Here is a 22426-nt window from a genome sequence, read left to right as displayed (position 1 = left end):
GGTACAGCTGAAAAGTCATGTAAGAAGAAAGAAAAGTGACCATTTGCTTTGGCAACATAGAGGTTAATACTGACTGTGACAACTGTTTTAATGGAGTACTGGGGACAGATCCTATTGAAATGCATTAAAAAGAAAATAGCTGTAAGACATATAGATCAATGGAATAGAATTGAGAGTCCGTAAATAAATCCATATATTTATGATCCATATATTTCTGACCATATATTTATGATCAATTGATTTTTCAGCAAGGATGCCAAGACAATACAATGGAGAAATAATTGTCTTTTCAACAAGTAGTGCTGGGACAATTGAATATCCACATTCAAATGAATGAAGTTGGACTCCTACCACACACCGTGTAGAAAAATTAATAGATCATACATCAAAATTTAAGAGCTACAACTATAAAACTCTTAGAAGAAAACATTGGAGTAAATCTTTGTAACCCTAGATTAAGCAATGGTTTCTTAAATACAATACTAAAAGCACAAATGATGAAAGAAAAAATAATTGAACTACATCAAAATTATAACCATTTGTTCTGTAAATGACAACATCAAGAAAATGAAAATACTATCCATGAACGGGAGAAAATATATCATATCGCAAATCGTATATCTCATAAAGGATCTGTATCCATAAGGTATTTTTTAAAAAAGCAACAATAAAAATACAACCCAATTAAAAAGCAGGTAAAAAATTTGTATAAACACTTTTTGAAAGAAGATATGCAAATGGCCACATGAAAATATTCTCAACAACATTAGTCATCAGGGAAGTGGAAATCAAAACTATAATGAGAATCTATTTCACACCCATTTTGATGGGTAGCATCAAAAATCATACAATAACAAGTGTTAGCAAGCATGTGGAGAAACTGGAACTCTCACATATTGCTAGTGGGAATGTAAAATGATGCAACTTCTTTGGGAAATAGTTTGCCAGTTTCTCAAAGTATCAGACAGAGTTACCATATAACCAAGAGAAATGAAAGAATACTTCCACATAAAAACTTGAACACAGATATTCATATTCATATTTTAAATCATGCTGAATCATTCATTCAGCATGATTTAAAATAATCCCAAAATGGAAACAACCAAATGTTCATCAATTGATGAAAGGATGAATAAAATGAGGCTTATCTATAAAATGGAATATCATTTGGTGATGAAAAGAAGTGATGTACTACTGTTTGTTACAACATAAATGACATATGTTCTTCACATACTACATGAGTGATCTTTCTAAGCCTCAATTTCCTCTATGAGAATGTGATAATGCTTTCTTCCGCCCAACTTCTGGGCACAATTATTGAGGGAGAAAATACATTGAAGGCCTTCATAAACTGCCAAATATTTCTAAACTACCTAGAAAAATATTAACAGAAAAACACAAGTGATTAACAGAGGACACTTACCTTTTCTTCAGAAAGGGCTTTGATATACTTTTTACCCACTTTTTTCTTCATTGTCCAGGAAATAGCTCTCATTTTTTTACCTAAACTTCCTCCATTATTTGAAGTTTTGTTTTGTTCTTCACTTTCATTTATGCATTCCCCTTCATGTACCTAGTTAGAATTATTTACAAAAAACAAAACAATAAAGCAATGAAAAACATTGTCATTTGTCCACACTCCCTCTTCTCTCTTTTCTCTACTTCAATGTTCTTTATCTTCACTGTAAAATTACAAACTAAAATAAATAAGAAAGTAGATTAGTTTATTACTATCTGTGTTAACTTACCATTACCTAAGTTTTAGAAAAGAGTACTATAAATATTTTTAATTTCAGGTTTTTCTATCTTCCTTTACAAAAGCTTTGAAGAAACTATCTAAGCATATTTTTAACTTCAACATTTTTCTGTGCTGTTCTCTTTCATAGCCTGAATCACAATTTTATTTAGATATTTACTTATGGGTTTTGTTGTTGTTTTAAAGACTGTCTCCTCCTAGACTCTAGGCTTCATGAAGTAAGGATTTTCACCTGTATTGTAACAGTACTTTCTGAGTGCCTAAGGGAGATCCTGTCATAGAGTAGATGCTCAACACACATTTACTGAATGAATAAATGATGGTTTGCTAAAAAATGTGCAAACTACTTTATCAGATTCACTAAGTTCTTTCACAAATTGCTAGGCCACCATTACTAATCAATGAATTTGAATGAGCCTGAGCAACTTTTATAGGTTAACTCTAGAATTATAAACTTAATAACAGTAAATATATCTATGTATGATTATGGAAAGTTGAAGGTTTATACAATATGGGAGTTTGAGATTGACATATACACACAGCTATATTTAAAATAGATAACCAACAGGGACCTACTGTATAACACAGGGAACTCTACTCAATACTCTGTAATAACCTAAATGGGAAAAGAATTTGAAAAAGAACAGATACTTGTATATGTATAACTGAATCATTTTGCTGTACACCTGAAACTAACACAATATTCTTAATCAACTATACTCTGATATAAAATAAAAATTTTAAAAAAAGATCAACAAGAAATCCCTCATGATAAAAAAATTATATAGGGCTTCTCACTATTTGTATACACATACTGCATTGTATTATTTACAACTGTGTAAATGTTGATAGACCATATAGCTATATACAAGTTTATCAATGTATATTCATGCATGTATACAAGTTTATCCATAAGTTTATATATACATAAATATATAGGTGAAAAAAAAGGGATAGATGTAATATATGTATAAAAGGGGATATATTATATATACACGTGCATATGTATGCACTAATGGAGGTATTTATAAAGTAATAATAGGTGTCATTTTCTTTCTACTTTTTTTTTGTCTAGAATATCCATTGCTGAAATCAACATATTTAAAGATATTATAGGTAGATGGATATAGGAATCTGAAAGGTATTCTGAGAGTCAGATATGATAAAAAGAATTCTTTATTAAAAAAAAACAAAAAATAAAGATGCAATATATAGAACGAATAATTAAGAAGTGCATAAGATCTAAAGCCTATTGATCTAAAACAAATCTATCACATGAATAGATAACTCAGGTTCAATGATAAGCATATATTTTTACTTTTCTCAATGTACATCCCTCCCCTTTATTTTATTAGTTGTTTTACATTTCATTAATCACTTATCACAGTTGGTCCATGGTTTATGAGATAGTATAACAAATAGCAAACTTTGGACACGATGTTGCATCCTGCCTTTGTCATTTATGACCTGTATAATTTAGAAGTAATTTTATTCAAACATATTTCTTCAGTGATAAAATAAAAATAATAATAGTTCCTACTTACAGGTAGGTAAAGTGCTTAGTGCTGTGCTTACTTCCTGGTAAGTGCTCAGTTAAATGTAGTGATGATGATGATGATGATGATGTAAATAATTTTATGGGAAGCTTTTCTTAAGCTACATTCAAAGTGTTCATGGTTTGCAAATGTGTATGGAATGGTCACCACTGAGACATTTCAAAGTGTACAGAAGTATGAGAGTGCAAATGAGCAGCCTATGCTCTCCTTAACTAATTTCCAATTAAGCCATTTAATCATTTCCTAAATTAAAGCAATTACAACTTACATGAAATTTAACATATATGTTGTTTTATAGTGGAAATGCTCAGAAAATTTGGGATCGTCTGTGTTACTTTAAACTGTAAATCCTTCGTAAGTTGATGTTCTGCCTTCCCAAACATCTGTTAGGTTTCTTAGATAGATTTTTACTCTTAATGTCCAGCATGGTACTAGATACTAAATAACTGTTTGTTCATTTATCACAAAAATGTATGCAAGGTTATGATCTTTAAATATATTCCTTTTTCTTACTGTAATTTGCAAAAATTACATTGGCTTCATAATTTTTCATAATGTGTTTGTATAACACTCATTAAAATGGAATAGAATACTAACCCCAGTTGAATCATCTGGTTTTGATATGGAATTATTCCGAAAACGGTCAAAATTCCCAAAACTGCTGCTGCGCTATAAAATAGGAAAGAAAAAGGAAAGGAAATTTAGGATTTGTGACTTTCACTGATAAAACTGCTAAATAGATTAGATTATGGTTCAGTAAGCATCAGTCTCTTGCAAATACAGGATTAAAAAATCTCTCTGGACTATCTAATGGCACTGAAGGTGTAACTATTATTAACATTGTAATATTTACAGTTCATAAAATGTCTTCATATGTTTATGTTACAGTGTTAAGCACCTTGGAGAAAAATCTATTAAATTATTTTTAATTTATAGTGTTACTTTTGCTCTTGAGAATGGCATGTATTACTAAACAACCAACCAACTAATAAAAAAACAACAAAACAAACACACAAAAACAAGCATTTGAGTAGATCCACAGTTGTTCCTCATAAAGATCATATTTATCAAAAAGTAAAAATGAACACAAATGCATTTCCTGTAGCTAACTCCTGATAATTTGAAACTCTCTACTAGATGTCAGAATGAGAAGGCACATACACAGACCTATTAATAAATTGAAAAGCGCATTTAGGTGTACACAGGTTGGGAGGAAAATGAATTTTTCCACATTTAACATGGAATTACAGTGAGACCCCTGGGTCAATTTCATTCACTCGTTTTAAGAAAAAGCTTAGTATGTTAATAGAAGACTTATTCTCTTGGATACTTCTTGCCTACAAGGCTAAATTTTTATTCCTATGTAACTCATTCTAGGCAGGTAATTACAAGCAATTCCTGATATACTGCAAAGTAAACGATTCTCCTAAACACATTTTCAAAAATCTTTAGAGTCTTTGAGTCACAAAATTGATATTTTCTCACTATTTAATTTTATACATTGTTTGGGATGGTGGATATTGGATGTTACAGACTTTATATACCCACAAATCCCAAGAATATGTTATCTTAAGAACTTTATCTCATTTCAAGCTTATAATATTTTCAAAATAAGCTGGTGGTACTGAAAAATAACCTGGTAATTTGAAAAGTTAAAAATGGGAGTCAGTAATCTATAAAACTTTGTATTGTCCTTTAAAAGTCACAGATCATTTTAGTTCAAGTCGGCTTCAAAGGCTCAGTCTTTACAAGCATTTTTATTCTCATGTCTCCCTAACAGTGATCTTTAAAACTCCTTGTTTCCCTTTTAAATCAGTTTAAATAAAAAGATCCTGACACGTGACAAGGGGTTAGCTTGATAGACAGTGTGATACAGAACGTCACCCCAAGGATGATGGCTGTGTTAGACACAAATAATGCCTTTCGCTGACTTGCTACCCCTGATGAAGAAGCCCTTCACCTTGTGGTGAGGGGAGAGAAAAAGAAGGACTGAAACTGAGAACCACTCTGGTTCTCACGCAGGGCTTACTAACTTAGAGTGATTTCCCAGAGCATTAATCATTTCTACTTGCCTAGTAGGCATTTCTGCCAGGCCATAATTGCCCAGAAATCACAAAAGGGAATTGAGTGTATTCTTGTGTTGCTTATAAACTATCTGAACACAGGGAAATCTGTTACTCTTTTATCTACTTGAAACATTCTTATGGCCTATTGGAGCCTGTGCTTAGGGCAATTTTGTAGTCTACAACCAGCCTATGTCCTGCCTACTAAATATTAATGAGGGTTACAGCATGATATCCACCACTGGATAATCGGTCGTGTTGCCCGGCATGAATAGGCTCACTTCAGCGTTTCTCTACAGTATCTTCTGCCATTAACTAATCTATAGTCACCATCTTTTAAAATTAATTCTCCCCTCACTATGTCAATAAAGAGAAGCAGATAATGGAGTAGTGGTTTTCAGGACTATTACTTTGGGTTTTGTCAGTCATCTCATTATGAATCACTCAACAGCTTTAAGCCAGAGGAGTAAAATACCAATCTGTCCTAAGACACCCTTTAGAAGCAAATCTAAGTATTTAAAATAACGTTTTTAAAATTTCAGTATTCTCTAGTCAAAAAGTTAGTGACTTTCTGAGATGGTTTCATAATGTATAGGTTATGCCTTAATGAAAAAGGGCTAATGTCTACTATGAGATATGGACAGTGAACACATGTGTAATTTCTACTGCTGTTAAGTTTCCAGTGAAAAGGTGAATCACGTGGAGGTAAGCTGGTTTCATAGATGATAGTCCTTTATAAATAAGAATGTATTTCAATATTGATAATTTTGCACTGTATAATTATAATGCATTAGGTTTAGCAAATACTATTTTGTGACAGAACTCCCATCAAGACAAAGCTATTATATAAACAAATAGCTATCGACAAGAGTAACTTAAATAAAAATGCAATTTATATTTTAGATAATTCTTTGTTTTTGTTGACATTAGATTATATTTAGTCTTTAACTATAAATCTATACAGTCTTTCCTTATGCAATTAGATATGTGTTTGTAAAATGGCACACCTGTAGAAGGTAATTTGGAAAAACTAGCAAAATTACATGTATATGCCCTTTGACCCAGAAATTTCATTTCTAGACGTCTATGTCAGAGATACACTTGAATATAAATCATGCACATTCAATGTAAATCTTTTATAATATTGAAAAGCTATAAGTCCCAATGTTCATCAAGAGAAGACTGATTGAATAATTTATGGTAAATTCAAACAATAGAAATGTGTGCATCTGCAAAAACACTGAAATATAACTATCTGCTATGGAATTATCTCCAGGACAGTGTACATGAAAAAAGACAAGTGGAGAAATGTGTACATAATAGACCACCTTTTATCTAAGGGTGAAAATACATGTATGTGTCTCAATACAGGCAAAAATATATTTTCCTTCTTAGAGAAACGGGGTAAAAGAAGCAAAGTAAAAGGGACAGAAAACACACTTCTCTGAATATGCCTTGTTTTATAAATTTGACTTTAAAACCATGTAACTTTAAAAACATACTTATAAACAAAATTAAATAAAAATAAAAGCAATCCTTAACAATTCCAAATAAAAATAATGAATCTAATTTCATATTGAATTGGTGGCTTAGAGAGAGGAATTATTTTAAACAATTAAAAAAAAGACAGTAATTTGATAGTTTGAAGGACCAAAAAAAAAAAAAAAGACAAATTTTAACCTGTTTTCCAATCCCATTTACAATTGCATCCAAAAAAATTACCTAGGAATAAATCTAACTAAGGAGGTAAAAGACATTACTCAGAAAACTATGTCACTCATGAAAGAAATTGAAGATGACACTAACAAATAGAAACATATATCATGCTCATGGATTGGAAGAGTTAATATTGTAAAAATGACCACATTAGCCAAAGCAATCTATGGATTCAGTGCAATCCCTACCAAAATACAAAAGGCATTTTTCACAGAATTGTATGAATTCACAAATAACTCTAAAATTTGTATAGAAACACAAAAGACCTTGAATAGCCAAAGCAATCTTGAGAAAGAAGAACAAAGCTGTAGTTACCACATTCCCTGATTTGAAACTATACTACACAGCTACAATAATCAAAACAGTATGGTACTGACACAAGAACAGACACATAGTTTAATGGAACAGAATAGAGAGCCCAGAAATATACCACACTTATATAGTCAATCTACAGCAAAGGAGACAAGAATACACAATAGAGAAAAGACAGCTTCTTCAACAAATGGTGTTGGAAAACTGGAAAGCTACATACAAAGGAATCAGACTGGATTACTTTCTCACACCACATAAGAAAATAAACTCAAAATGGATTAAAGACGTAAATGTAAGTCCTGAAACCATAAAACTCCTAGACAAAGTCATAAGCAGTAGGTTCTTTGACATTGATCTTAGCAATATATTTTTTGGATATGTCTCCTCCTGCAAGGGAAACAAAAGCAAAAATAAATAAATGGGACTACATCAAACTAAAAAGCTTTTGCACAGCAAAGGGAATTATCAACAAAACAAAAGGCTGCCTACTGAATAGGAGGAGGTATTTGCAAATGATGTATCCAAATAGGGATTAATATTGGAAATATACAAAGAACTCATACAACTCAGCATCAAAAAAAGAAAAAAAAAAAAAACAATCCAACAACCCAATCAAAAAATGGGCAGAGGCCCTGAGTAGACATTTTTCCAAAGAAAACATACAGGTGGCCAACAGGCACATGAAAAGATGCTCAGCATCACTAATCATCAGGGAAATGCAAATCTAAACTACAATATCACTTCACACCTGTCAAATGACTATTATCAAAAGACAGCAAATAACAAGTGTTGGCAAGGATGGGGAGAAAAGGGGACTTTTGTACACTCTTGGTGGGAATGTAAACTGGTGTAGCCACAATGGAGAACAGTATGGAGGTTCCTCAAAAAATTAAAAAATAAAACTACCATACAATCCAGCAATTTCACTCTTGGGTATTAATGCAAAGAAAAAAAAAAGCACACTAATTCAAAAAGATACTTGCCCCCCTTTGTTCATTGCAGCATTATTTACAATAACCAAGCTATGGAAACAACCTAGGTGCACATCAATAAATGAATGGATAAAGAAGATGTGGTATACAAATACACACACACACACACACACACACACCACACACAATGGAACAAAAAGGAACAAAATCTTGCCATTTGCAACAACGTGAATGGACCTAGAGAGCATTTTGTTAACTGAAATAAGTCAAACAGAGAAAGACAAATACTGTATGATTTCACTTGTATATGGAATCTGAAAAAGGCAAACAAATGAACAACGTAATAAAACAGAAACAGTCATACATACAGAGAACAAACAGGTGATTGCCAGAGGGGAGGGGTTGGGGGATGAGAGAAATAAGTGAGGAAGATTAAGAGATACAGACTTCCAACTGAAAAATAAATGAGTCACAGGTATGAAATTAGGGAATATGGGAATAATAATGTAATATCATTGTATGGTGGCAAATGGTAACTAGACAGCATGTTGGTCATTTTGAAATATATAGAAAGATCAAATCATTATGTTGTGCCCCAGGAATTAACATAGTGTTGTAGGTCAATTATACTTCAAAAACAAACTCAGAAAAAGAGATCAGATGGTGGTTACTAGATTCAGGGGGTAGAGAGAGGGGGATTGGATGAAGGTAGTCAAAGGTACAAACTTCCAGTTGTAAGATAAGTAAGTACTAGGGATGTAATGTACAGCATGATAAATATAATTAATACTGCTGTATATTATATATGATTGTTAAAAGAGTAAATTCTAAGAGTTCCCATCACAAGGAAAAGATTTTTTAATCTTTATTTTATCTTATATCTATATGAGATGATGAATGTTCACTAAACTTAGTGTGATAATAATTTCATGATGGATGTAAGTCAGATCATTATGCGGTGCATGTTAAACTTATATAGTACTGTATGCCAATTATATATCAATAAAACTGGAAGGAAAAAATTTTTAATTTTAACCTGTTTTCAGTATTCACACCATTGTTAATGATATCGATATATATAAATGCGAATGTTGAGAGACAATGAAAATAAGTAACGATGTTAATGACATTTGAAGTCAAAATTCTCAGTCTATATTCTCAAATTTTTCATTTTGTCATACCATAAAGTAGGTAAGCTTTCAAAGACTACTAGGGTCATGCCAAAACGACACAAGGGCCATATTAAAAGATTGTCACTAGGGTAAATTGTATCCAAATATGGGACAATTTTAGTAAAAGGAAGAATAATAACTGAGCTACACTGAAATACATCTAATATATCAAAATTCATGAGTTCATAATGATACTAAGAAGAAAAATATCAGTTGTCACCTTTGGAAATGTTACAGCCATATTATGAAAACTGGCAAATAAAGGGAAAAACAAACATTTAATCTGTCCTTCTTGTATAAAACATATTTGAGAGTAAATAAATATTTAATAAAGGAAAATTTTTCTTTCCATGTATATGTGTGATATATTCTAGCTAATCAATTAAGTGATGAAATTACCAAAGTACCATTTTGTAAGTCCCAAATGCAATAATGGATCTAGGCAACAATCATCAATGGCTACTCAAATCACAAAAAAGAATGAACCAGAATATGGGCTTCATAACGGAAGCACCTAATATCACCAATGAAATATTCTTTTTTAAAAAACCTGCAATCACACCAAGCTTCTGTATCTAACTACCAGATTACAAAAAATACAGAGACAGAGGAGCATCTTAAATGACATCAAAAAGATGAAGTCAACCAGAAAATTTTAGACAATGAGAAAATTTACAGCACAAATAACCTGGTTGCTTCAACTAATCAACAGAAAGAAATAAAAGAAGAGGGGGAAAGTATAAATTGAGAATCTTTAAGAGTTGTATCAACTAAATAAATACTGCAAAATCCATAGATCTTACTTAGATATAAATCAAATAAACCACTGTAGCAAAACACATCCAGGAGACAACTGAGGAAATTTTAAAATAAGTAGCTAGATGATGATATTGAGGAAGTATTGTTATTTTTCATTTGTAATTCAAAATAATCTAGTGAGGGCAGGAAGTATGTGGGCATAAAGGAGACATGACTGGATGTTATTTAATGATTAACTGGGTGATGGATATATGGGGTAGATTGTACTACACTCTGAGTTTACATATGCTTGAAATTTTCCATAATAAAATGTTGGGTTAAAAAAAGAACCAAATGTACCTATATAAAAGTTAAAAATAATTTACAAAGAGTTAATAAGGTGTAGGGCAGGGGGAAGCATATGGGAAAATTGTAACTTCCTCAATCTTGCTGTGATCCTGAAGCTGTTCTTAAAAAATTAGTCTTAAAAAAAAAAGGGTAAATGGTTGCACAACTTTCTAAGGAACTAATTTTTAAAGAGATCATTAACATTACTTAGGTCATGGTTGTTTAGAGGTATGGATGTATTTAAGGAGAAAATAAAGTTTTGTTTTCTAAATTTATTTTAGTACAACTAACTTTCCGATATAAATGTATTTTACTAGACTACCTTTTGAAGACTATCTGGTTATGTGGTACAGTTACCCTCTTCCACATAGCCTACTTGGTTTCCACAAAAATAGGGCTGAATAACTGGCATTTGGGTTGTTTGGACTCATTCGTGTGTGTGTGTCCCTACGCAATGCAAAGAACTTAAGAAAGGATTCTTTTTTGTTCGTCACATTTCTTCTCTAGTTTTGTATAATTCTAATTATTACAGAATGTCTATTCATTATATAAAGCTAGCAGGATTCTTGGAAATCATATAGTCCCTCTCAATGAGGAAACTGTTATAGGAACAAAAACCTGCAAAAAAAATCCCCCCCCCTTTTTTTTTTCAATTCTCCACCCTGCTGTACTCTCCACTATGTCATTGCATTACAAAGTTTTGATCCTGTTTTCCATTTTCAAAGAAACTTGCTATTTAAGCGGGATGAAAAATATGTAAAGTTAGCTTGATATATAGAATAGAACTGAGTAGGTTTCTTAAAACAATGACCATCCTAAATTTATCAACATGAAGGAGAATTAGGGAGTCTCTTTTTTTTTTTTTTTGGAATGTAAATCAACCTTTTGACCAAAACCAAAAGAATTGAACCCTTATTTTCATTTTTTAACCACTCTCCAGCTTCCGGGATCTTCAAGTAAAATCTTATCTCCATCCAGCATGACAATATTTGGGTAAGGCATCGGTGGAAAATTTCACAGTCTATTTCAAAGAAAAATTTGCATATATGAGTCAGACATCTGCAGTATTTTGAAATATACTGGCAAATTAAAAATCACACACACTCTGCCAATGAGTTCTCACATCATCTAAATATTGCACATAGAGCCTTCATTGGTAATATGCTCTTAAAGTTCAGAATTCTGTTTCAGCACGTGCTTGTATGAATATTCTATAATAATGGTATGCTAAATCTCAATAAGCTTGTCAGCCTTTATCCAAAGGCATTTGAGGATTTAATTGTTCTAACTAACTCAGGTGCTGAGATCTTTTGAAGAGTATGAAACAAATTTAACTCACTTAAAATAATCTATGAGGATTGACTCAGTGTTAAATAATTACACTATCATGTGGCGCTGATGGAAGACAGTTGTTTGGGCGTCAAGGAGCTGAAGGCTGAAAGACAAGCAGCGTGTGAAATAAGGCCTTCAACACTAACATTTTAACCTTGGGTAAAGGCAACTCAGTACTCAAATATGTATCAATGCTCTAAATATTTTTAATGTACATCTGGACTCTTAGAACAAAAGTTAGTCTACTTGATCTCTCTGTTTCAGTATCTTTCCTATCAACTGCACGCTATCTAAAGGAAGTGCAGATTCTGACTCCACCACAGCGTTTTAAAAAGTTGTGTCAAAATTTCCATGCTAAAGCTTTCCTTTCAGAAGTTGATGTGCCAAGAGATGTTTTCTGTAAATTGAAACTACCTCAAAGAAAATTACCTAAAGGAAAGAAAACTAGAACTAAAAAAAAATCAATGCAGAATGAGCCATACCTGTAAAAGCGTTATTATTTAATGTAACAAAAATAAGTTTTATGAGTGAAAAAGATTCAAACATTGAGAATTCTCAATTGCACTGCTGCATTACTTACTTATTACCATATCTCATGATTTACATTGCATTCACTGACTATAAGTATGCTGCACTTTTAGGAATTGAATAAAAATTAAGATATTCTATTTTAGCTGGAAAGAATTTTTAAAATAAATAATACTGATATGTCTTAAATATCTTTTTTTCAGGTAAAAAGCATAATGCAACCAAAGTTCAGTCACTTGATATTACTAGGTATCAACTCTTACAAAATCCTATAGAATAAAAAGGAAATGCAAAACTTTAAAAAATGTGACCATGATCAGGCTATCTTGAACCTCTCAGCTTCTTGTTTTACCTATTGTAAAACTTCTGCTGGCTTACTCAGTCCTGTATTATTATTATAGCACTGACTTTCTATTCCTTCTCTCTCTTTTTCTAACTACTAAACTAAACAAGTATACTAAGTGGTGCCTCTTGATCCTCCTGGAATTATTTCATTATACCATCCTTCCTTGAAATCTTCAAGAATTCCCTTAGGGAACCCAATTTTGCAGCTTCTCTAATTTACAGTAGCTTCTCTGCCTGCCTTCAGGCTGGAAGGCGTATATGCCAACAAAAATCTCTCTCTGCTTATGGCCTCTTACCCCTGAGGATCTGTTTTGATCATGCCTTCTGAACCTTCCACCTGCACTGTTGGAAACCGGTATTTGCTCACTGCTGTCTTTGGGGAGTTTGGACACATAATGCAAAATGTAATATATTTACCACACACACATTCTTTCAGCCTTCACATCTGCTCAATTCTTTTCCCAAATCTCTGTTGTAGGCATTTATCTTCATTACCGCTATGCAACTATGTGCTTATAACCCCATTCCTGAGTCAACGAAATAACAGCTTTCAGCTCTTTAGTTCCCAAATTCTTGCCTCTCCAATCATCTAAAGACGTCACAACACTGGACTCCTTTCCCTAAAATACCAATTCTCATCATTCCATTCATCTTCTCAAAATGTAAAGCTTGCTCCACATTGGTTTCTTGGCCCCTGAGAGCTTGCTTTATGCCGAGTGATTTATCTATAATTATTTCATTAAACAAATACAACCCCCCCTCTGAGATGGTTATTGATTCCTTCAGTTTACAGATGAGGAAAACTGAGGCTCAGAGAGTTTAAGTGACTCTTCTTTAGTTAACAAAATGAAGTCCAAACTTAGCATGCTGCACATTCATGATTCCCCATGGATTCAGGTAGTGCTAGTCAATCTGATTAAGCAGAACTTCTGACACTTCTTGCTGGCCAGTATGGACACACTCGTTTATGTTTCTAAGCTGTTGCTCACGCCGTTTTTCTCTCAAGGAAAGTTCTTCCGCTCTTCTTCCTCCTACTCAAATCCAGCCCATTCTTCAAGGGCAGGATCAAGTCCTACCTTGTCTATGAGACCACTTGCCGACACCTCATCATTTTAGCACACATTCATTGCCACCGATCTTAAGCGATGTAGGCCTATAGAAAAAATCCTACAGTTGGGAGCCTTGGGAAAATCACAACAGATGACAAATCCCACATATTTCTCTTCAAGTTAAACGACAAAAACCATACATTTCACAGTTACACAAAAGCAAATTATAACTTAGTCACGTTATAGTCAAAGCAAACAATTTGCTGATGTTTACTTAAGGAGCATAATGTTTTACATTATGCAATTCAGTGTAAATATACTAAGGGGCTTCTATGGCTAAACTTTGTGCTTGGGATCAGGGCTGTCTGTATGAATAAGAATCCATCCTGGAGGAATTTACACTCTATTGGTGGCATCAATCACAGAATTCCAATCTATAAGAGCTAAATAGAGCCATATTCAGATGAATGGTATACAAATATAGAAGCAATTCCTAAGAGCAGATTATATTTACACACACAATAAATTAAAAATGTATACTAGATGTCAGCTTGGAAATTTATATTCATCATTATTTATACTTGTACTGACTACTTAATACATGAAAGGCATTTTGTATGCATATGTCTATATCTATATTATTGATAGTCTAAAGAAAGACAGTAAAATGATCACAGATTTTGGACATGAAATTAGCTGAAATCAATACAATTTGAATTTGCTTAACCATCTTCAAAAATTATTTACTGTAAGAGATTGTGTAGTTATTGACTGAGAGACTACTTAGAAATTGCCAAATCTAAAGAGGATAATTGCTAAAATGATGATTAAAGTAATAAAAATACAATGAACCACACACTGTGTATTAAAAGGAGCACTGTATGACAAAAAAATGTGTCTTAATAATTATCTCCCGGGGCTTCCCTGGTGGCGCAGTGGTTGAGAGTCCGCCTGCCGATGCAGGGGACACAGGTTCGTGCCCTGGTCCAGGAACATCCCACATGTTGCGGAGCGGCTGGGCCCGTGAGCCATGGCCGCTGAGCCTGCACGTCTGGAGCCTGTGCTCCGCAACGGGAGAGGCCACAACAATGAGGCCCGAGTACTGCAAAAAAAAAAAAAAAAAAAAAAAAATATATATATATATATATATATATATATATATATATATATATATCTCCCGAACTCTTCAAGGGAGAGAAAGAAAGATTGTTTCTAGTGAACATAATCATTTGGGGGCACTAGAAAAGTGTTGTGTATTCACAAGAATATATCACTAGGATTTCCCATCGTCTGGATGGACTATCTTTCGAAACCAGAATAAGTGGAACTTTTCAATTCTTTGCACCAGCATGGATGGGTTGTTAAGACCTTCATGGAGAGCTGTGTTGAAAAGCGTTCCAATGCCACTTTCGGGCTGAGAGTTAGAGATCATGATTAACCATGTCCACCAAGGTTACACAAGATGGTCTGTGTTTTAGGGAAGATGGTGGGGAGGGGAATGAGGAATTACAGGTAACATACTTTATGCATTTACCATACCTATTCAATGATAAGTAATTTCTGTGAGCAAATTTCCATTACTAATTTTGTTTCCTAGGCACCTTGATAGAGAGAATGCAGTATGAAAAATGGATGATTCAGATTTCCAGTTACAAGAAATATGTATAATCCTCCCATAAATTTAGAAATTAACTTTCTATTATGTACTTATTAGAGTTTTTCTACTTATAGCCAAATATTCAATAATATTTTAACTATAGTCACGACATTGTCAACTATTTTAATCCTATAATCTTCAAAAACACATAAGTCTGCATAAGTAATTCTCCAGAGTAGCATATGGCTAACAAAAGAAGATAATATTGAATATCATGGTTAAGGAAGGCAGCAGTTATTTAAGAGAAGAATGACTTTGAAGTAGTAATCATAGCAGGCCTTACTACATTGATCATAATCTTAATGGTCAATGGGCTGGTTTTCTCAATAAAGGCCATAATCTACTATTTGTTCTACCTACTAATGAAATTATATCATATGTATTATGCATAGTATCATTAATCTAAAAGACAAACTATTAAAGAAATGAAAGAGAGGTTATGCCTATTCAACTTTATCATCAAAGAGATTTGTAAAAAGCAAGAGTAACTTTTTATCATCTAAATTAAACTGAACATTCTCTTTCAGGTTTTAGATTTAAGCCTTTTCTCCTTTTCAGTAGTCAGAGAGAGAAAAAGTCTTGAAAATTTTTTCTTAGTTGACATGTGGTAGAAGAATGTACAGTACCTATAAGTCCATGAAGATACTTATTCACGTACTTAGTAGTTGAGTATGTTGACTCAAACTTTAGGATCTTGAGAAATTTCCTAACCAAGTTTACCAGTCAAATGTTTCTACCACTAAATCCAATTACTCCAGTTTTAAAAATAAAATAAAATCTTCACAAAGAGGCCAGCATTCATAGTACCCATTGCTTTGAAATCTTAGTTAAATAAAGGAGTGAAAATAAAGTTGGGAAAATAGAATCCATTTAATACACTTTCCCATCAAATTCTCTGGAACAAAAACTCTCCTTTACCTCCGTTAGTCTGCAATGTGCACCACATTCACTTGGTCTCTGGGTACATAATGACCTCTAACATTCTCCCCAAGGGATAGTCCAGTCATGCAGTGATCTCCTTGAACACAGGTAATGACAAACAACAAGCTAATTCTCAAAAAGGTTTTTTTTTTAAAGTCATTTTTACTACTTTTAAATGAGTGTGTTTGATGCATGATTTTGGTCCCCCTGATTAATGGTCACCGCCAGCCCAGCTTCTGGAATTGTAATGTTTCTGTGAGCTTCCCTCCAGCAGAGCTCGACCATTAATCCAGTGGCATATGTCAGCTCAGCAGAGCAAGGTCACTCTTCTGCTTCAAGGGGAACCTTTTTAGAAATAATAAAACTGACAGAAAGTTCTTTTTTGCATGTTTTATGCCACCTGAGGTTGAGTGCTGCAGTTAATATCATAAAGCTTATAAACATTCCCATCTCAGGCAGCACCCGCTGACACTATGCTTAGGAATTTAAACTATTTTTTCTTAGTAAGAACAGACATGTTTATGTGGGGCAAATATACAGTATGTAATCCTGAACAAGGAAAGAATAAGTAGAAAAAAAATAGTTGTAAGTTCATGCTAGGATATTTGGAAGAGATGTTTGGGTTCTATAACTTCTTCATTGTCAATTACATCTATTTTCCTTTCATTGTATTTGGATTTGGCTCTAAAAATATTTTAGTCTATTGAGGAGTTAATAGTGGTTTGAAATGTAATAGTAGTGGTAGAAATGAACTCAGTTTATGACAATTCCTAAACCTACAATATATGTCTGATAATTGTAGAACATTTATCTTTGAAGGAATTTTATTTTTAAAATTATGAAGCTTTGTTTCATTGGTAATGGGTACTTTAAAATTGGTAAATAATTATAGTGAGATATTCATAAGCTTAAAGTAATTTGAAATTTGTAGATGGCTTAGTTTAGAAAAGATGATGGCTGTATAATAACTCACAATATAAAGAATATATACCCATAAGCATTACAAAATTTATATATCAAATTATTTATTATTACTGTTAATTAAAAAATCAAAGTTGCCTAGCTAAAACCATGTGAATATTCAGAAAAAATTTTAATCAAATATTCAGACCAATGACATATCACTATATATTATGATATTGATATAAGGTAAATCTGTCTTGAATCTTATTCCAGGAATTTAAATTGTTAAAATTATGAAAAACATAGAAAAGAAACTTCATTGTTTAGCTGTCTTTATTTTATGAATATAGAGAAAAGGTGGGGTCAGGTGGCAACTTAAGCCAGTCTTTCCAAGAAGCCAGTTCCTTGGTTGGGTCTCCATGTCCAATGTCAAGCCCTCACATTGACAGGTACAAGAACTTTATTTTTCAAGCTTGCAGAACTAAACAACTCCAAGGGGGACTGACTCATAAACTAAACTGTTAGGCTACCAAAAATGGCAATACCAAGTATTGGTTAGGTATGAGAAATTCAACTGCCAAGAAGAATGCATATTCTTGTTGACTGATCAAAGAAATGTCTCCCCTAGAGACATGGGATGCAAAGTCATTGCTGGAAGTTTGTTTGATTAGTATAGTAGAGTCACAGAAAAGTGAATTAGGTTGTATTAAAGGCTAGAGACACGAAGTTATAATAGCCTGAACTTAGTTCACCTAAGTGAGCAAGTCTGCTGAGCCTAATGGAATATTTGCTTTTGTTGATACAGATTGTTCTGCAGACTCAATGGCAAATTTCTACTCTCCACATCCTTTCTAACCTCCCTGAAAGCAACTCTTTGCAAATGCTTTTTTTTTTCCCTTCAGACAGATTACATTACAATTTTTGATTATTGTTTTGTCTCATTACATTCTAAGAACGGTTACTTTGTTTTATATGGGTGTTGCCCAGATCTTTATCAGTGACACATTTACAAACTATGTCTTGGAGTAGAGTACTACTTTAGATGACTTATATTATCCATTAGTCATTACACAAGTATTGTGCATATGTTGAGGAAACACGACTATGTTCCATATTATAAATATTTTTGATGGTAGCCAAAGTGTAATAGAGGGCACATGGAGTCTGAAAGTTAGACAGAGTTCAATACCCTTTGTTCCCCCCCCAAAATTGCAGGGATACAAATATGAATTAGATGCATCCCCTGTTCTTGATGGTAACTCCATTTGGGAGGACATATTAGAATAAACTATGCTAAAAGAAACAATAGAGGTATTGAACAAGTACTATTAAACTAGAAAGGAGGGAGAGATTATTAATCAAACATGTACCATGTGCTAGGGAATTTACATGTGGTAATTAACTTAATTCTCACATCAATCCTATGTGACGTGCCTTAACATATCCCCTTCTTCAGATAAGCACAAGAAACTCAAAAGATGTTTAACAAAATGTTCAACATCTCATAGTTAAGAAATATCAAAATAAGACCTCAAACCCAATCTATAAGACTTTAGTTCATATTTCCTCCTGCTCTGCCAGAATGCCCTCTAATGCACTGCCTTGGGTTAACTGGTGGAGGCTTTCTTGCGGGAAAGAGAGTCCAGTGAGGTATTAAAAAATAAGTTCATGAATTGAGAAAAATGGGCAAAGGTATTCTGGGGTAAGAGAGGCACAAACAGGAAAGAATGAGAGTGGTCAGAGCCACTGAAAGCTGAGATTTGGATACACAAAGAGAGACACCAGGTTATGTGCACAGAGGGGCAACAAAGTTAAAGGGCAGCAAGTGGTGGCCAACTGCCAGCCAGAAAGAAGCCTAGACAGATCCTTCCCTATGGCCCTCAAAGGAAACCAATTCTGCCGCATCTTGATCTTGGACTTCCAAACACCAGAACTGTGAGAAAATAAATTTCTGTTCTCTATGCCACTGAGTCTATGGTATTTTGTTACAGAAGCCCTAGAAAACTAATACAGACTTAGGTGAAAACTTCCAAAACTCTTTAAGTGAGGGGAGAAAGGGGACATGGCCAGCTGTGTTGACAAATGGCTCTCTATCTATAGAAGAATCATTTTGTCTACCACCAGAGACAGCTTAAAACCCTCTTCTATTCTTATTAATCAATTCTTAATGGAGGACATTTTTGTTCTCTACTAAGAAGCTAATTATGAATGTCTTGTTTCCAAAAGTTCACCTAAGTCCTTAACACTAGAAAGGAAGAGAAATGGATCAGTTTGGGAATGCTAAATTTGGAAACACAGCTATGTAGAGTATGGACTTAATTCCATTATTAAAAAGAAACCACACAATCTGCAGGGATAATGAAGCCATTTATCTCCTAAGCAAGGTAAGGAAAGTTTAAAGAGATAAGTGTGTCATTAAATTGATTTTTAACAAATCCAGTGCATTGGTAGTCAAGGTAATGACTTTATACCTTCCTATAGGATGTAATACCCACATTTACAAGGGGAGTCTACACTTCTGTCATTTCTCTCAACCATTTGTCTCCAGAACTTTCTATGTATCATCTGGACACTGTGGTTTTTTCAGATATAGCCGTCTATTTGGTACTAACCCTTTGCTACTTGCTTGAAATAAAACTTGATTACAGATTCATGTTCTATAAAATGGGATGGCTAGAGTGAATTGATACTTTGTTTGAAGATAATTTTTCAAGGCTAAAATTATTTACCTCTTTCAAACAATTCAACAAGGTGAAATAAGCAAATTATTAGTTCATCTATTCTGATTCAAGGTACCCCAGAAATGAAAATTAAATTCAATAGAAAATTGTATTTTGAAGAAAGAGGTAGAATCTTTTGGGAAGTGGCATATCGGTATGGGGGTAATTTTCTGGTGGCTGGGAGCAGAGGGATGAGGGCATTTCTCCTTGAAGTGTGGGCACCAGCTGGAAGAAAGAACAGTGCAGAGCAGGGGCAGCCTTTCTCTTTACCGCATTTAGAGCCCATGTGGTAAGTTCCTTTCTTATATATCCAGATGTATACAGTATGTACAAATAAATCCCAAATTCAACATCTTCTCAACATCCACCTGTCACTTCCCTTGTCTGAGCCACCATTATCTCTTTCCTAGTTTCTGTAATAGCTTCCTAAAGGGTCTCCTTTCCCTGCTTCCTCCCTCACTTTCTTCAGTGTATTTGAAACACAAAAGAAAGAATAAACCCACTAAATATAAGCCAGATCCTTCTCTTCCCTTCTCAAAGTCTTTTAATACTAGCTCAAATCCTTATAATGACCTAGAAGGCCCTCTACATCTCTGTGTGACTGCTCTTCCCCTTGTGTATTCTGATCCATTGTTTCTCAAACACACCAGGGACACTCCATATATACACTACTATGTATAAAATAGATAATTAATGAGAACCTACTGTATAGCTCAGAGAACTCTACTCAATGCTCTGTGGTGAATTAAATGGGAAGGAAATCCAAAACAGAGGGGCTATATGTATACGTGTAACTGATTCACTTTGCTGTACAGCAGAAACTAACACAACATTGTAAAGCAACTCTGCTCTAATAAAAATTAATTTAAAAAAAATGCTTTTGGTCTTGCTCATCCCTGGGCCTGGAGTAAGATTTCCTCAGCCAAGCTCATGGCCAGCACTTCATTCCCTTCAGGTCCCTTTTTAAATGTCCCATTCTCACCAAGTCTTCCCTGGTTCTTTGTATTTCGTATTCTTCCTTTTCTTCTTAACAATTACCGTCACTTAGCCTACTCTGTATTTAACATATTCATCTTGTTTTTTGTCTGTCACCCCCAGTAAATGTAAATCCTATGAGGCCAGGGGTCTTTGTTTTATTCACCACTGTATTCCCAGCATATGGTCTATATTGTTCATAGTAAGCACTCAGTAGATATCTATCGCTTTGAAGAATGAAGGAAGGAAGGAGTGAATTAACTTTTAAGTTCTTTGAAGAGATTAGTAGAAAAAAATATCTCCAAATTGGGAAACTTTAAATGTTATTGATGCTCAGGTACATTCTACATTAGGTAAATTAGAATATTGAAGAAGGAACCCAATCATCAGTATTTCTTAAAGCTCTTCAGTGATTCAAATGTGCAACCTAGGTTGAGAACCATCAATGTAGAAATCATTTCCAAACTTTAAAGTGCTCACAGAGCTCCTGGGTATCTCACTACAATGTATATTCTGAGTTAATAGGCCTGGGGTAGGCCAGAGAATCTGCATTTCTAACAAACTCCTGGAATGCCAGTGTTGCTAGTCTATAGGACCACAATGAGTAGCAATACTTAGATCCATATTCAACTCAAACTTGGTGGCCCTGTAATACTTTTTACTGTGGTCTATACTCCATTTTCTTCTGTCTTATGTTATTTGTCTTTAGGTTTGCATTATAATTTACTTTAAATATTTCTTGGAAAACAAATATGACACAAATACTAACTAAATACAGAAGTGAAGAGAACCTTTAGAGAGATTTTTTAGGGGAACGGGGGGGTAATAACCCAAAGTAAAGATAAACATTTATTTATACCCACCATTTTTCTAATGGAAAAAGTGGATTCAAAATATTACTTACATTGTATATCACATACCTTACTTGGAATCACTTTGTTTGAAAAGCCAAAACATTCAACTGAAGAAACATAAATTAAAGTCTGAAAATTATACCCCAGATGATGACGCAAAAAGAAGTAGCAGGGGGGAAACCCACAGGTTTAGAAAAAGAAAAGCCGCCCCGAATAATCTCAAATCAATTTTTTTGCTAGCCATGATATCTTGGACAAAATTTTTCACAGCTACAGTGCTGTTTTCTGTAAATTAGGTGGCGGAGGGAGTTCCATAAACCCCTTGTGCAAGTACTTGGCCTAAAGTAAGCACCGGTTCATATAAATACTTCTTCTCTTTTCTTATACCTGGTTAGATAAGAGTTAAAAATGTATCTTAACAGTCTTGATAGGAAAAGCAATGAAGAAAGCTCTTAAATGCCACAACTATGTGTCATCCTTGTCTAGGAGCATAAATTTGCACAGCGGGCAGTGCAGTGAAAACAACTCATAATCAACTCATCACCTCTC

The 22426-nt window shown here is 33.7% G+C and overlaps 1 protein-coding gene and 1 long non-coding RNA gene across 5 annotated transcripts in view; one reads left to right on the top strand and one right to left on the bottom strand.

The window, feature by feature from the left end:
• SAMSN1 (SAM domain, SH3 domain and nuclear localization signals 1) overlaps nt 1–22426 on the bottom strand; it is a 132032-nt gene that overhangs the window by 21416 nt on the left and 88190 nt on the right. For all 4 annotated transcript variants that reach the window (XM_060297897.2, XM_060297898.2, XM_060297899.2 and 1 more), the window contains 2 exons: nt 3910–3981; nt 1424–1573 (listed from right to left, as the gene is read on the bottom strand). In XM_060297897.2, the coding sequence (XP_060153880.1) occupies nt 1424–1573; nt 3910–3981 (222 nt within the window). The remainder of the gene's footprint in view (nt 1–1423; nt 1574–3909; nt 3982–22426) is intronic.
• The window catches only part of LOC115864251 (uncharacterized), a 188235-nt gene that overhangs the window by 116234 nt on the left and 49575 nt on the right, over nt 1–22426 (top strand). The window lies entirely within an intron of this gene.

The sequence above is a fragment of the Globicephala melas genome, chromosome 4 (assembly GCF_963455315.2).
Source record: "Globicephala melas chromosome 4, mGloMel1.2, whole genome shotgun sequence".
NCBI classification, from domain to species: domain Eukaryota; kingdom Metazoa; phylum Chordata; class Mammalia; order Artiodactyla; family Delphinidae; genus Globicephala; species Globicephala melas.
Note: the sequence above shows the minus strand (reverse complement) of the source record. Positions and strands in the feature narration are given on the sequence as shown.